The 15,365-nt window shown below is 55.1% G+C and overlaps 1 protein-coding gene across 10 annotated transcripts in view; it reads right to left on the reverse strand.

Annotated features, from left to right (window-relative positions):
- Positions 1-3,243: 3,243 nt before the first annotated feature.
- Positions 3,244-15,365, reverse strand: part of NOL4L (nucleolar protein 4 like) — a 130,765-nt gene continuing 118,643 nt past the window's right edge. For all 10 annotated transcript variants that reach the window (XM_085003538.1, XM_021077429.2, XM_085003537.1 and 7 more), the window contains 5 exons: positions 12,817-13,002; positions 12,549-12,740; positions 12,142-12,264; positions 11,502-11,703; positions 3,244-7,797 (listed from right to left, as the gene is read on the reverse strand). In XM_085003538.1, the coding sequence (XP_084859664.1) occupies positions 7,577-7,797; positions 11,502-11,703; positions 12,142-12,264; positions 12,549-12,740; positions 12,817-13,002 (924 nt within the window). In that variant the 3' untranslated portion in view covers positions 3,244-7,576. The remainder of the gene's footprint in view (positions 7,798-11,501; positions 11,704-12,141; positions 12,265-12,548; positions 12,741-12,816; positions 13,003-15,365) is intronic.

Genomic DNA, 15,365 nt, shown 5'->3' on the forward strand with positions numbered 1-15,365 from the left:
TGAGTGGATGGCGGGCTGCAGGGACTGACTTCTCGGCTAAGGTCCTCACACTTAGCTGGAATACTTAAAATACATGGCTTTGTGATTATCAGAAGCTGTCTCAGCATGTAAAGAAGCCTAAAGCTAAAAAATGCTGGAAGTAAAGCTTCATTAAAGTATGTATCCATTAGCTTGTCTTCTGTGAATTGGAGAAAGTAGAGTTTTCATGTGATGGAACACGTTTGGGGCAGTCCAGGCTGATTTGGCGGTGCTGCTCTTTGATCAAGTGGGGTGGAGAGGTTATGGTAGGTGGCTGTGTGGTGAATGGGGGGCCTGGTGGTGGTGATACGTCCTCATGCCTTCCTGTCATGGAATCTGCCCAATTGCTTCTGCCAGAGCTTAGAAGATGTTAGAAGCCAGGGTTGGGAACTAACGTTGGCAGTTGCACCTCATCAAGGAGGTGGGACTGTGTGGTGGTTGGAGTGTGGGCATTGCTCCTACCAGCTCAGTGGTTGGGGCAAGTTACTCACCCTTTGACAACTTCCTCATCCCTGATTTGGGATAATAGTTGCTACTTTATACAGTTGTGTGTGGCACCAGCCTGTTTGTTCTCGCCAGGCCAAGACAGTAGCTCTGTGAACTTACAGTAGAGATCAGAACGGCTCCTATTTGCTTGACCTTCACGTCAGAGAGGGGCTGTGGACGTGGGGTCTCTTGTGGCGCTGAGGGCAGGGGGCAGGTGGAGGGGATGGCTAACCTTCGGCCTTTTGCTACAGTTGAGTACATACATAGTCCTGAGTTTGGAGACTGGGTACTTGGCAGAAGAAGCTTATTTTACTTGTGGTCCAGAGGACAAGGAAAGCTAACGTTTCAGAATCCAGAAAGAGTGCTGTCTTACTGGCCTGGCATGGCGTCATCCATCTCTTTCATGTCCAACCTGCTCATGAGAAAGTCACACCCTGCCTGAGAGGGTTGCATGGGGGTGTGTGTACCCACATCCCTTGGGCTTCAAGGGATAAATCACCTGCCCGTCCTGTGCCCTGAGTGGAGGTGGCACAGGCTATGTGCCCCATGTGTGTGTGTGTGTGTCTGCCACTTAAAGTGATGGAGAGGGTAGGCTCTGTGACCTGGTGGTTAATGCTTGAAAACCAAATGGTGACAGTGCCCTATGCGTCCTCTTGTCTTTGTGCATCAATTTGAAAGCCTAGAGTGAACATCTCTAACAACCGAAACATGTAGATTGGAAGCTCTATAAAGGAAACGGAGTGAGAAAAAGACAGCTGTCAGCACAGTAGGGTTTTTTCCTTTTTTCTGGCCATGCACACAGCATATGGAAGTTCCCCGGCCAGGGATGGAACCCACACCACAGCAGTGACCCAAGCTGCTGCAATGACAGCACTGAATCCTTAACCCACTGCACCACAAGGGAACGCCCAGCACAGCGGTTCTTACAGTTCTGGGAACATGGGCTCCTTTGAGAGCCCAGGGGGAGCTCTGGAGCCTCTCCCCCCAGGAATGCACATACCCACAAAGCTGTGTGTGTTATTTCAGATGGTTTACCAGCCTGCTCGGCAGCTAGAGACCCTCACTGCAGAACCCCTTGACTGATAGTAAGCCTGATAAAAGCTGGGCTTATACAAAAGAAGGGAGAGATGACTTTATAAAGGATTCTTCTTAGGTTTCCTCTTAACTTCTGAGCTTCCTTAGTGCATTTAAGTTACTTTTAAAATACAGTTAGACAGGTGCGGTTTCCCCTTCCACACACTGCATAAAGGGAGCTTTACCTGTTTGGTCACCGAGTAGATTTTCGTTCACTGTTCTGTGGAGGCACCGTCCTCTACACTTAACACCAGCCGTCTGTCTGGAGCCCCACGTAAGCTGGACCGAGGCCGAGCAGCCCTTCTCCGTCCTCAAGCACGTTCTTCTCGGATCCCAGTGCTTCTGCAGCTACAGCGCTTTGGCTGGAGGTAAGTGTTGCCAGCGCGGCCTGCGTACAGTGGGTCTGGTTCTGGCGGTGTCATGCCCAATCCTTGGTGGTGCTTGGCAGTGGTATTTTTGCTGGGACAGGCGTCGTTTTGGCATCATAGTTATACTGAGGATTTGCTGCTCTGAGTCTACCTATGTGAGAGATGATGTGCCGCCTTCTGCTTTGACTGTACCTGCTACTCTCCTTATAATTCTCAGCCCCAGGGTATCTCTCTCGGGCAGTGGCTTCAAACTATGGCCCTCTCACCTTTTATCTATTTTATGTATTTGGCTATTGCACAGAACTTCACTTTAAGAAAAGGGATTCTAGAGTTCCCAATGTGGCTCAGCAGGTTAAGAACTCTATAGTAGAGTATCCATGAGGTTGCAGTTTTGATCCATCTCACTCAGTGGGTTAGGGATCCTTGTAGCCATAAGCTGCGGTGCAGGTTGCAGATGTAGCCATAAAAAAACGAGAGAGAGATTCTTCTGTCACTGCAAACTAGATGTTTTAAAAACAGCTGCCACAGAGTATGTGTGTACATGCAACTGTAATTGTAAATGTTACATTTATGCTTTTAACTTAGGCAGAATTGTTTAAAAACTCATGACAACTAGGTTTGTCCCCAATCATATTCCTCCCCGTTTTCCTTAAAGTTTAATGTAAATTAAATATAGGGTGAAAAAAGTCTGCATACAAGTAAAGCTCTTTGGAACAAATGCAGTCCTTTTGCCTCTCAAGGTGGGAGCACAGGTTTTGGGTTGAACCGAAGTCAAGTCCTGAAGGTTCAGGACCAGGGATGGTGCTTCCTCAGTTTTCCCAGCTGGCTCTTGGGGACTACTTTCTGAGTTTGGTGCATTGAAGAGCTGCGCCCTGGCGTGATGGGAGTGCAAAGAGGGCAGTTTGCAGGGAAACAGCTGCGTCTAAGACCTTGCTTGGTCACTGGCTGAATCGGATTTGGCATGTACCCAGCGTGCCTGCCTCATCTGTAAACAGGGGCAAGAGTACCTCCCTGGGAAGGCGACTGAGATTTCAAAACAGTGCGTGCCTGTGCTGAGCACCTGATGAGGACCAGCAAAGGTTCCTTTCCTTCTCTTTCTGGTGGGTGAGGTGCAAAAAGAAAGTGATAAGTTTATGTGTTCGAGAAAATTTACCAAGAACCTTCTCTGTGCTAGCTTATTGGTGAGGAAGAGGTGGACTCTACTGGTAGAATGGCATTTCAGGGCCAAACTAGATTCAGATGCAACAGAATGAGCAGTGCTGCTTTTGAGGGGACATAGTGGAGATCAGGCATTGAGTTTGTTATTCAGTGTTTATTAAGTAGATTCAGTCTTATATATGATATACAGATTCCAAAGAAAAAGGATTCCACATACTTATGAAATCAGTGCATTTAGCAAGTAATACCATGGAGATAACAGCTCGATTAACAGCTCATTGGTCTTTTGTTAAGTGAGGGGAGAGGGAGTTGGCCTGTGCTAGTCATTCCACAAACAAAACAGAATTTAGTTGCATCACATAGAGAAGACACATTCTAAGAATTAAAATATTAAGCCACATTTACTGGTAAAACTCACTATATAGAACACAAATAATTTTTATAGAGCATTGAGGAGGAAGTCCTCACCTGCTTAGAAGAGCCACGTTAAGTTGCATAGGTGCATATCTGTAAAAATATAATTTAGAGATGAAGCCATTGATTAAGTAACAAAGAGTCACCTTTAAAAGTTGGTGCCATCTGCTGTTTGCTTTAAGTGCCATATGCTTACTGTCTGGAGCCCCCTGCCCCTCCCCAGAGGGGCCTCATGTACGAGCTGCCCCAGGGGACCCTGAAGAGATGCTTGTACCATCTGCATTGGAAGGTCCTAAAGCTCATCTCCAGTAGGAAACTTGCGCTCTTTCCAAACATGTCTCAGTTATGCCAGAGGGTCGGCAACCCCTTGGGTTGTCCCTAACTCCTGGGTGGCTTGTCCCTGAAGGTCCATGAGTCAGCGTGACCTTCCCATTCTCAGGCTGCCGGGAGAGGAGCTATATTCATCCCCAGTGGCAGCCAAGTCCCGTTTTCACTTTCCACCTGTCCATGCAGTTACCCACCAGCAGCCATAGGAAGTCTCCATTCTGAGCCCAGCTCCCAAATGGACCACAGGACAGAGGCACACAGACCGTCTGCCGCCTGGAGACGATTTTTCTGAGCATAGAAAAGTATTTTTTCAGCAAATCTGAGTTCAGTGTGGTGTAGGTTTTTTATTTTTCTTTTTAGGTGGAAACAGGTAAAAAGTGAGAGGTTTTTGTTTTGTGGCTTTGCTAAGCAGATGAGCTTAGTGAGGTGCACCTTCCTCCTCAAGAGCGAGTCTTGCAGGACACACAGGGACCGGGGCATCTGTACATGTAAACAGTACACTTTCACTGAGTCCAAAATTAGGAGCAAAAATACAAAGGTTCACATTGGTCTTAGGTAGATACAGGCGAAAAAGGATTGAGCTGTCTTGCTCATAAACAACAAAAACAAAGTTTCTAAAGCACCACTAAATTATATAAAAATCAGACCATGGACGGATTGAAACTGGTATTCTGGTGAAATACTTTACTATCTTGTAAAAAGTTTTACAAAAAATTACAAATTAAAAGTATCAACCCTCTGAGTTCAAAGCAGCATTTTGAAAATGAACTGGTAGTTAATCCTATAACCACCCCTGGAGTCATAAGTGGCCCTTGGGAACAGGGATGGCTGGGTTCCACCTGTTTGAAATCCTCTAAAAACCTTCTTCACCCCCCGCCGGTCCCCCTCCGCCTCCCCACTGTCCTTGGGTATAAACTGAGTGGTGACGGTAAAGTGAATTCAGATGGGTTATACTCTTTACTAGATGATCCACCACTAAGACCAGATTCCCATTTCTCCTGGTTCTACCCTTTTCGTGGGATTAGCCCCCTGCAAAGACTCTGGAATGGGTGTATTCCACTCTTGCATTACCTCTGTAATTTAGGATCCCACGTGATTCATGGATGTCCTGAGGCCCCCCCATAAGAACTTTAAGTGGCTGTGGGGCTGGGCTTTGGGTGCTCCCTTTGGGAGAAGGCAGTCCCTGGGGTGGGGGTGGGGGTGGGGCGGGGGTGGGGGACGGACAGCAGCAAGCGCCTTTCAGCAGAACCAGCTCAGTGGTGCCCTCCAGGGTTGACGCTGCATCTTTTAAAACAAAAGCAAAACTGAACGAGTTCCCTGACAGAACTAGCGAATGGAATCCTGTTTCCACACACAGTAACTTGCTCCTGATTCTGCCATCGCAAGGGCTTCATGTGTAGCTTCAGTAGGAAGGAGCCCACCCAAGAAGCGGGATGGGTGAGACAGGATCCACTGTCCTGGAGGGGCTCTGGGGGGCCCAGTGCACCCTGACTGCTAGCATTGTTTCTTTTCTCTTTGAAGCACATTGAACCTACACTCTCACCACGGTGCTGAGGCTGCTGAAGTTGGGCAGTAAGGACAAGCGTGACTCAGAAAAACACAACTTCAAACTGTAGCTTATACTAATCTTCAGCTCTTAATTCCTCGTGTGGGTGGTGGCGCGAGCCCCTTCCCCAGTCTTGCTCACTCCTGTCTGTTCAGAAAAGCAAACCGTTTGTCTGGCTTGGGTACTGCCTCTGGGAGGAGAAATGACATGTGAAACAACTTGACGTCAAGGATTCTAAGGCGGCGATTGTCTCTGCCAGTTTCCAACATTAAGATTTTCACAAATTGCCTGGGGTAACATTTTGCAAAAGATCTACTGATTACTTTGTAGTATTGTTCACACACAAAAATAAATATTTACACAAATTTAAATGTCTGGGAGTAGAACTGAGCAGGTGGGGGCTGGACATGTGGACGCTGGGATGGGGGAGGCGTTGGGCACTGGAGCTTGTGCTGTGCTAAGGGTGGGTCTCCGCATCCTGGCCCCGACCGGAGGCCTGGGGATCGGTCAGATGGAAGGCAGAGGTGGTGTGGCTGGGAGGTGGGGCGCTGGAAGCCTGTAGGGTGTGGGCACCCTACCCTTCAGACTTTCTGGATCCAGGGCCCATAGCTCAGTGTCGGATCTGAGGCGTGGGAGGCATCCAGTCTGGAGCCCCCTCCCCCGCCTCCTGAGGGTGGTCTGCCACAGTGCCCGGAGGCAGTTGGCTGCAGAAAAGCTGGTTTGGGAAAGGGATGCCTGCTTTGGGGTCAAGTGGCTCTCTATCCTAGGGTCCACTTGGCCCTGGCTCCCTGGGACCTCTTTGCTCTGAGGGAGGAAAGGCAACAGAGGGTGTCTGCCAGCTCTGGGCAGGGGCGGCAGCAGAGAGCTGCTGTCATGGCTACGGAGTGTTGCATGGAGAGGCCCTGTGGGCCTTGTGAGGTCTGGGCAAATCCCTGGTTTTAGCAGCACTGGTAGGTATTGCACTGAGCAAGAGGAAGTGCCTACTGGGGAGCAAGGAAACCAGGCCAGCCTTATCTTTTGCCCTTTTTCACACTCCAGAGAGGATGGGTTTCTTCCAGGACTGGCCCCTTCAGAAGGGCTGGTCCTAGGAGAACCCAGGTGACTTCTCCATTTCTGCTGATGGTCCCTTTGCTCCAACCACAGGGGCAGGGGACGGGAGCTGCCTTTCCTGTTTGATGGCTGCCTGACAGCCAGGGGCTCACCTTGAAGAAAGGGGCCCTTCCCGGCAGGGGTCCGAGGGGCCCAGGCCTGGCTCCATGGTGGCAGGGTGAGGGCAAGCCCTGCTGCCCGGCTGCCGTCTCCTGGCACCCTGTCCTGCTAGGGCCCGGCGGGCTGCTGCTTGTGAGGGCCAAGGTCCTCTCTGGGCTCCAGCTCCTGGCCCCCCGTCTGGACTCACCTCCCAGGCAGACACACTGGGTGGGGGAGGTGGGAGACAGCCATTCAGAACAGGCTCAGGGCACATCCTGGAAAAGCCCACGCTGGAGTGTGAGGTAGAATACAGGTGACCGTGTGACTGGGGCATCTGTGGAATGGGGTGGGGGAGCCGCTTTTGTTTGTCTCTGCTTTGCAGTGGGTGTGGGTGAGGTCCTCCTGCTTGGCGGTGCTGGGCACTCAGAGGGCCAGCCAGCCCGCTGCCCCCCCGCCCTGCCGGCCCCCAGCCCGCGCCAGTGTAGTGATATGGAATGTTAGGTCACAGGGATACAGCCTTCTGATCAGACAGACACAGACTGGCAATCTGTACAAACACAAAAGAATCCATTTTCAGAAAAATAAATTACTAAGGGGGGAGGAAGAAAGGGTCCACTTTGTTTTTCTCAATAAATATGCAATTCTGCTCACCTAAGACTTGAAAGGTAATTATCTGGGGGTGGGATTCTAACATCAGGGTCCACGAAGATGATTCTAAATAGAGCTGTGGCCCCAGTGCCTCGTCAGGGGGAGCCCCAGCCCTTCCAGAGCTGCCCCGTCGGCCTCTTCCAAGCAGGTCAGAGCACCCGTGTGGTGAGATTCCAAAAAAAAAGTGTCCTTGTGCCCAGAGTCTCAGGCGCTTGGAGTGTGGCTAGAAACAGCTCTTCTGGATCCACCTCTTTCAAAAAACAAAAGGTACCAACTGGTGAGGCGGGAAGCCGGTCCGGGGCTGGGAGAGCCTCCTTCCCTGGGGCAGTGCACTCCGGGTGCCGCTGGGTCAGTTCTGCTGCAGGATGAGGTTTTCCAGTTCGTCTGCCGAGCGCAGCAGGAAGGCAGCGGACTCCCGGTAGCCGGCGATGAGCTGCCGGACAGCGCTGATCTCCGTGGGGCTGAGCTGGGCGGTGGGCATGGTCCGGCTGGTGCTGTTGCTGGAGGGCGTGGGCGTGGGCGCCGTGGACGTGGTGGAGGCCCCGCCTTTCATGCTGAGGTCTGTGGGCCCTGCGGAGAGGGAAAGCCAGGGTGAGCAGGGCGGCAGACACCGGGCGCGGCCTCCTGATGCTATCCTCGTCTGGCTCGCTGGTTATACCCCCAGGGCCTAGAAGGGGGCCTGCAGGTGAAACATGGTGTTTGTTCCCTGTGAGCCCCCAGGGTGATCCTGCCAGGAAGGGGACCTTATCATCATGTGTGACTGGGGAGGCAGCTGGCGCCTGAAGGGGCAGCAGTTGGCTGGAGATGGCACTGTGCACGTGCATGTGTGGCTCTAAGATACTGCTGGCACTGTGTGGAGAGAGGCAGGGCTGGACTGTGCCTCAAGGGAAAGGGGCTGGAGGAGCAGGCTCAGGAAGGTGCTGGGAGGGCTAAGCCCTTTCCCGATGGGCTGCAACACCTCAAACTCCCTTGACTTTGATGAGTTCTTCTGCGTCCAAATGAGGTGGACGGGCGATGCTGCGAGGGCGGGAGAGTGTGGGCTGGCCGTGTGAGGGTCGCCGTGTGGGGACAGGACCCAGAGCAGCCACCTCCCCTTTGCCCTGGAACGTACCAGCAAAGAGAGAGCCTCAAGGCTTACTGAAACGTACTGGGCTATGTGGTGGGGCCACCAGGTCCTGTCTCCTCTCCACCTTTCCCAAACAGCTCTTGCCATCGGGCAAGCCTGGCCTGGTGGTCTGCTCCACAGGAGATTCTTAACTACCCCAGGCCCCAGCCCTCAGCTGCAGCACAGTGAGGCTGTGGTGGGGCGAGCCATGCCAGTGAGACCCTCAGCACTGGCAAAGGGCTTCCAGGAAGCATGGAAGCTCCTAGAATTTAAATTCAATTTAATTCAATTCTTTGTTCAATTCTGTGTTCAATTCTTTCGAGGTGTTCAGCAAGCAAACAGCCAAAGGAAGGGATCTGGCGGTGTGGGACCTCCTTGGGGAGCCTTCTCCGAGTCACTCTCCCTATGCCCGCACCCCCCTCCCCAAGCAGAAGTTATCTTACTTGGGTGTGTGAGGCTGTACTCAGTTACCAGCCATCTCCCTGATACCCCATTAGTTCTGACAGCTGGTTTCACTCATTATTGCATCTACAGTAGCAGTTTTTATGGTGCTACAGCGATGGACAAGCGCTTGTCACTAGAGACATCTAGACCGGAAGTTAAAACCTTGGAAGAAATTACAGAAACTCGACTGTTGCCAAAAAGAAGCTGGTGCGGACCCCAAATGGGGAAGGAAGTTGGAATCTAAGATGGGACAGCTTGTCACATGGGATTAACTTCCTCTTTGACAAGAGAACATGAATGTCAAATGGGAGGCCCCAGGAACTGGCTTGCTAAGGAACATCCCTGGACTTGCGCGTGCTGGCTCCTGGCTGCTGCCAGGTTTGATCCCCTCTGGACACTGCCTGGGGATGGCAGAGGAAGGCTAGAGTCACCTGCTACAGCTGGTGTGAGCTGGCTTGGGCTTCCTCTCTATCCTCCTGCCTCCCCCAAGCCTTGTCCTCTTCAGTCCTGGGCTCAGAGCTGTCCCTCTGACTCTCCCTGTCGGGCTCTGGTTCGAGGCAGACACTCAGGTGGCCGGGTGATTACTAGAGGGGCAGGAGTGGGCAGAGCTGCCCAGCACCCAGGCAGGACAGTCTCTCTGGGCTGATGTGCATTTTCAGATCCAAGCGTGAGCAAAGTGAGGAGCTCTGACCCGCTAATACCACTGCCCAGCCAAGGTGCCAAACTGATCAAACCCTTGTTTAAGCATCCTGTTTTTCTTTCTTTTTTCGCCACGCCCAAAAAAACTCATGTTGCAGCAGTGACCCAAGCTGATGCAGTGACAATGCTTCAGCACAGGAGAAATGCCCATACCCTGGTTAAAGGGCTGCCACTGGGAGGGCAGTGAGACTGGGACTGCCTGTGGAGTTCTTCCAACTGCAGGATTCAAACCCGGTGCTCACAGGACATGTGCTGCCCAGATAAGGAGGTCAGTGGGAGGATCTCTGCCTCCGTGACCTCACCACCTTCCTGGCTCTGAGAAGCCAGGGAGACCAAGGTACAGTGGCAGAGCTAGTGCCTTCCTTGAAGCCTCTCTGGCCAGTGTGTGAACAGGGTGAGGAGGGTAGCAGGCCCGGCCCTCAAGGGAGGCCAATGGGGCAGCCCTGACAGCTGTGGCGTGAGACAGGCCCTGCTGTGTGGCACCAGTGGGGGCTTATCATCATGGCCCGCCACCTGGGAAGGACTCTCCCCATGCACAACGGGGGCTCTAACTTCCCTGCCCTGGCACCTGTCTCCAGACACACTCTAACAGGGCCCTCACTCAGCAGGGCTGTCAGACGGGGCTTCTTCCTGGACAGAAAGCAGGAAGCCATTCTGTCCCTTGCTGCAGCCGGCCACTTTGGCCTCAGCCTCGGGGATTAGGGCCAGGCAGCCTCTTATTTTAGGTTAAGAGGCATTAGGAAGGGATGAGAACTTAAGCCCAGGCAGGAATCTTCCAGGGACCCACACATACTTCCTGGGGGGCGGGGGGGCAAGGTGAGTGGAGGGTGCCCGGGCTTTCTGCCAGGGGTAGGGAGGGATTGGCCCCTTTCCTCGCGGCCCAGGAACAGGGAGGGTCTCCTGCAGCCACAGACTGGGGGCTTCAGGAATTCTCAGGCACATTCAGCCAAGAGCTAACACCAGAGTCTCCTCTAACCTACTCCTCCAGCAGCAGCTTGCTGTCACCCCTGGCTCTTCCTCTCACCTCCGAAGGTCTCCCAGAGCACACTGCTCCTGCCTCCTGTCCACCCCATTAAAGCCTCACCAAAACGCAGACAGCACCAGGCTTAAAGCCTAACTGTGGCTTCCCCTGCACACAGGAAATCCAAAGGCCTGGCTCAAGAGGCCCTGGGATCCCCTGCACCCACACCCGCCAGCTCCTGGAGGCCAGCCGGCTCCTCTCCACCAGGGAACCCGCTCTTGCCCTGCTGCGGCCACCACCCAGGTCTCAGTGTGAAAGGGCCTGTGGTCCCCACTCAGGGCAGCCCCTAACCTCCATGGTGAGGTTTCTATCTTTTGGAGATTTTTTACTTCAATATTGGTCTGTGTCTGTCCACATCAGAATCTCCTGAGAGGAGTTACAGGGAGCATCTAGGGAGTCACTGGCTCATGGAGGAGGGAGGCACAGAAGGCTAACCATTGCCCCAAATGGGGCCCCACAGTGCAAGGACCAGGGCTGAGGCCCTGCACCCAAGTGAAAGAAACTTCACCTCATGGGTAAAGGTCATGAGCCGTGGCCTGGAGCAGGAGGTGACCTGCCTGAAGCCGCTGCAGCTGGACTAGGCCAGGCAGGGGCCAGATCAACTGCCATCCACTCTGTGAGACCTGGGCCAGCAACCATCTCACTGGGACTTGTCATCTGGGGTAAGACGAGGGCGTGGGGAGGCTCAATTCAGGTGAAAAGCAGGGCTTCGGCTGGGACTCTGCTCACAGTGACCCTTGAGGTGCAGGAGTGCGGGGACAGAACCAGGGAGAGGCCCAGCAAGCCTCCTGGGCGGCGAGGAAGGAGTGGCAGGCTGTTAGTTTTAACCTTGCCTTCTAACCTAAGGACTGACTAAGACTATGAGCTGGGGAGACTGCCTGTGCCAGGAAGGAGTCACTGTCCCTGTGGCCTCTGCTGCCCCACCTGCCCTGCCCCCTTCCCAAGGCCACGGTACAAACTGGGTGCTGCTCAGGGAGCCAGAGAGCCTAGGCGTCTGGCACTCACCATTACTGTGATTTCCTGTTTGGAGGGAGGCAGGGGGCTGCAGGTTGCTGCCCAAGGCCCCGTAACCACGGTAACTGTAGTTGAGGCCACCGTTGACGTACACAGGGTCCTGGGAGTAGGAGGAGGCTGGCAGTGAGTAGGTGGAGTGGGCGATGGCTGTGGAGTCCCGGGAGTGCTGCTTGTCCAGGGCTATGGGCTCGTCCTGCAGAAGGGGAGGGAGGTGCTGGGGAACCACAGGCGTGGGAAGCCCCGACCCTATTCCTGCACAGGAGCGGATGGCGGCTGTGGCCCCAGATTTACTGGGACCAGTGCTATGACCTGCAGGACTCTGCCCTCTCCCTGGTCACCTTGCCCACAGCCTTCCCCTAGGCCCCCCCATCTGCTCAGCCCCTTCAGGGCAGATTTGATCTGGTCGTGCCCAGCTGGAAGCACTCTCAGGGCTCCGGAAGTCCAGATCCCCTTCCTAGGTCTGCAGGGCCCTTGGCCCCGGCTCTTCCCCCCACTACCTCAGTACCTCCTTGGGGTAGCACCACTGCCACCTAAGGACTGCCCTCCCTACTTCCTCTGCACCCAGCGCCCACGGTGTCTGCGGAATAACTGAGGGCCCTCCCCACCCCGGAGGCTGGCAGCGAGCAGGCACCTGGGAGGACTGGTAGATCTCCAGGCGCATCCTTTTGGCTGCTTTTCTCGTCTCGCTCTCACAGGCAGCTGCCAGGATGTTTTCTGCCATGGCCGAGGTCAGGTGAGGAGGTGTGGGTCTGGTCTGCAGGCAGAACGGGGATGGGGCCACTGGTGGGGCATGCAGAGACCCGGCCCTAGAGGTGGGTGGGGCAGGGCTGGGGTTCGGGCTTGGAGCCCCATTATCTATGGAGCTGTGCGATTTTTCTGGGCCTTGGTTCCCTCCTCTGTGAGCCAAGGCCCATGACGCCTATTTCCAGGGGGACTAGGAGGGCTGTGGGCGAAGCGCCCCCGCTGGGAGGATGTCGGGGAGCCCCGGAGCAGAGCACAGAGTGGAACAGGGGCAGCGGGCCAGGACTCGGGGCTCACCATCTCCATGCCATTTTTCTTCATGCGCCGGCAGGACTTGAGGTACGTGCGGATGCGCTTGCGGGCCCGCTCCTGGAACTCGGGGAACTGCCGGCTGCACGACTCAATGATGGCCTGGATCTTCTCCTTGGGCTGCTTGGAGATGGGCACCATGCGGTCCAAGTTCTCATCCACAAAGAGACGCACAAACATCTGCGGGAGACACAGGCTGTGGGAAGGGCTGGCCCGGCTGCGGCCCGCCCCGCCCGCGCGTCCCCCGGGCGCTCACATTGAAGGCCTTGAGGCGCTCTGGGTCCATGCCCTCGGAGTCGTTCATCTTGTCATTGTCCTCGTGGTCGTCGTGGTCATCATCGTCGTCATCTGCTGTGGGGGCCCGGCCCACCGTCAGGTCCTCGGGGCAGCCACTGACCTCGGTTTTGATGGAGTCGTAGCTCCCCGAGCTGTAGGGGGGGGACTGAGAGAAGGCGAGGGGCAGAGGGTCAGGCCAGGTTCTCATCTGGTCTCAGGCCTTGGTGGGTGTCGGGGGTGGGACAGCGAGCACACCCAGCTGCCACATGAGCCACGGCTGCAGAGGCCCCAAGCAAGTCACTTTCCTTCCTGTTCCCTTCACTTGTGAAGTGAGGACAGCAACACTGCCACCCCTCCCAGGCTGGAGGAAGGGCTGCCTGCAAGAGTCGGTGCAGAGACCTGGCGCCCTGGGGGAGCCCAGTGCAGGCGGAAGCGCTTTACTCAGCGGCAGCGCCCACACTGGGACCTGCCTCATTGTGCGAGGGAAAGGCAGACACAGAAAGGGTTCCTGCCACCAGCCAGCCTCTCCTGGTTGTGCCAAGGTCTGTTCTGGCTTTAGAGTTTTCCTCCCTGGTCCCCAAGGGGCTGCAACCCTGCGTTGACAACCAAGCTGTCACAAAAGCAGCGAATATGCTGTCTGTCGGGGACAAGGAACAGATGGGCTGGGAGAAAACCAGCCACGGAGTCAGGGCCACCAGGCAGAGTGCATCCCCGCGGCTCGCAGGCCGTGTTTCTCCTGTCTGCTGCCACTGATGCGAGTCACCGTGAGCCCCAGTGCAGAGCGCATGTGCAGAAAGGAAGACGGAAGCAGACCCAGCCCACCGGGCAGTCACCTGTCCTAGCAGAGAAGGGACTCGCCCTGTGAGCCCCTCCTGGAACAAGCCCCTTCCCCGTCTCTCCTTGGAATGCACTTTCCCACTCTCCTCCCTGCTTTCTCCCTGTGCGCCCACCCCTCCCCCTGCCCCCGCACACGTGCTCTGGGAGGCTCTCGGAGGACCGCTGTCTTTTGCCTTTTGGAAAGCTTGCAGCTTTGGCAAGTCCTCACTTCACTCAGTGGGACTCTGACTAGCAGTGTCCTGGACACACAGTCTCTGCCCTCACGGAGGTGGGCATCCGGCAGTCAGGCCCAGGAAACAAACAGACCCTGTAATGTGGCCACACAGTGGCCCAGACGGTACATGTCTCTCACTGACTGGTGCCTTGTCCGGCAGTGGCTGCCATCACCAGCCTCCACGTGACCACACCCACAGGAGTTGGCCCTCCCAGGGTCCCTGGCCTCAGGCCCATCTCTTGATCTACATAGACTCCTCAGGGTCAGGGACACCCAGGTCCTCTGGCCTCCCGATGGGCTGTGTCAGACTCACAATGGAGAGTCAAAGATGCCTTGGGCAAGTCACATTCCCAGGTGGCCCTCGGCCAATCCTCTGGCCAGTGTCTAAAGGAGGCGGATGAGTTATTGGTGGCACGCGCATGCTCCCATCTCACTTCCTTGGTTCACACGTGTGGCCTGAGATCACGGCGGCAAGCTCACCCTCTCCAGCTCTTTGCCTGCTGAGGCAGCAGCTGTGTCTGCCCCTGGACCCAATCAAACAGGGGAAGGCCAGAGTTCCCTCTGTGGCTCAATGAGATTGGCGGCATTTCTGCAGCACCAGGACACAGGTTCGATTCCCAGCCTGGCACAGTGGGTTAAAGAATCCGGCATTGCCGCAGCTGTGGCTCAGATCTGATCTCTGGCCTGGGAACTCCACATGCTGCAGGGCAGCCAAAAAAAAAAAAAAAAAAAAAGACGGTGCTCTGGCCAGGACCTGCTCCACAGTCTGGGCTCAGACACACAGCGACAACTGAATACCTGTTTGTATATAATTTTCTGACGAGATGTGCCCTCGGAGGCCAGCACCCACCCCACACTCTCTGCAGAAGAAACAGGCCCTGGGAGAGTAAGAAACCTGTGCAGGGCTCTGTGAAGGCACCTTTGGCCCCCCAGCCCTGCAGAAAACCGCCGGGAGAGATCCTACACCCAGTGCCGCGTTGCACCGCTGCAGAAAACCTTAGCGGGAGAAGCGACACGGGGAAGGTGGGGACTGCCAAATGCTGGGACACCTGTCCACCACCCTCCCCCCACCATCAGCCTGGTCTATTGTGTTTCACACGTCCACATCCACATCCCCAGGGCCACCAAGGCCCCGCCCTTTTTCTACACCATCTGTACAATGGGGACAGGCATGCAGAACCACCAGGAAACGCGAGGCCTTGGGCCTCTGTGCTGAAGGCGGCCACTTGCTGTTCTTCGCAGCAGGCTCTATTCTGGAGGCGGAGGGGGCCAGACCACATGTCACCCGCCACCTCCACCAAGGCAGGAGCCATCAACCCCCAGGCTCAGAGAAGCGAGGGCCCTGCTCAAGGTCACACACACGAGTGTTCTCCTGTTTCGGAGCCTCCGCAGGAAAACAATGGCATAGCAGCCATGGCCACTACGCTGGTGTCACAACCCCAGGACCACGATTTCATTTCAGGGGAGCGGCAGAGGCT

Source organism: Sus scrofa, chromosome 17 (assembly GCF_054392235.1).
Source record: "Sus scrofa isolate SSC_HxYL_T2T_F1_AM1 chromosome 17, Sscrofa_HxYL_maternal_Yorkshire_Landrace_v2.0, whole genome shotgun sequence".
In the NCBI taxonomy this organism is placed as follows: Eukaryota; Metazoa; Chordata; class Mammalia; order Artiodactyla; family Suidae; genus Sus; species Sus scrofa.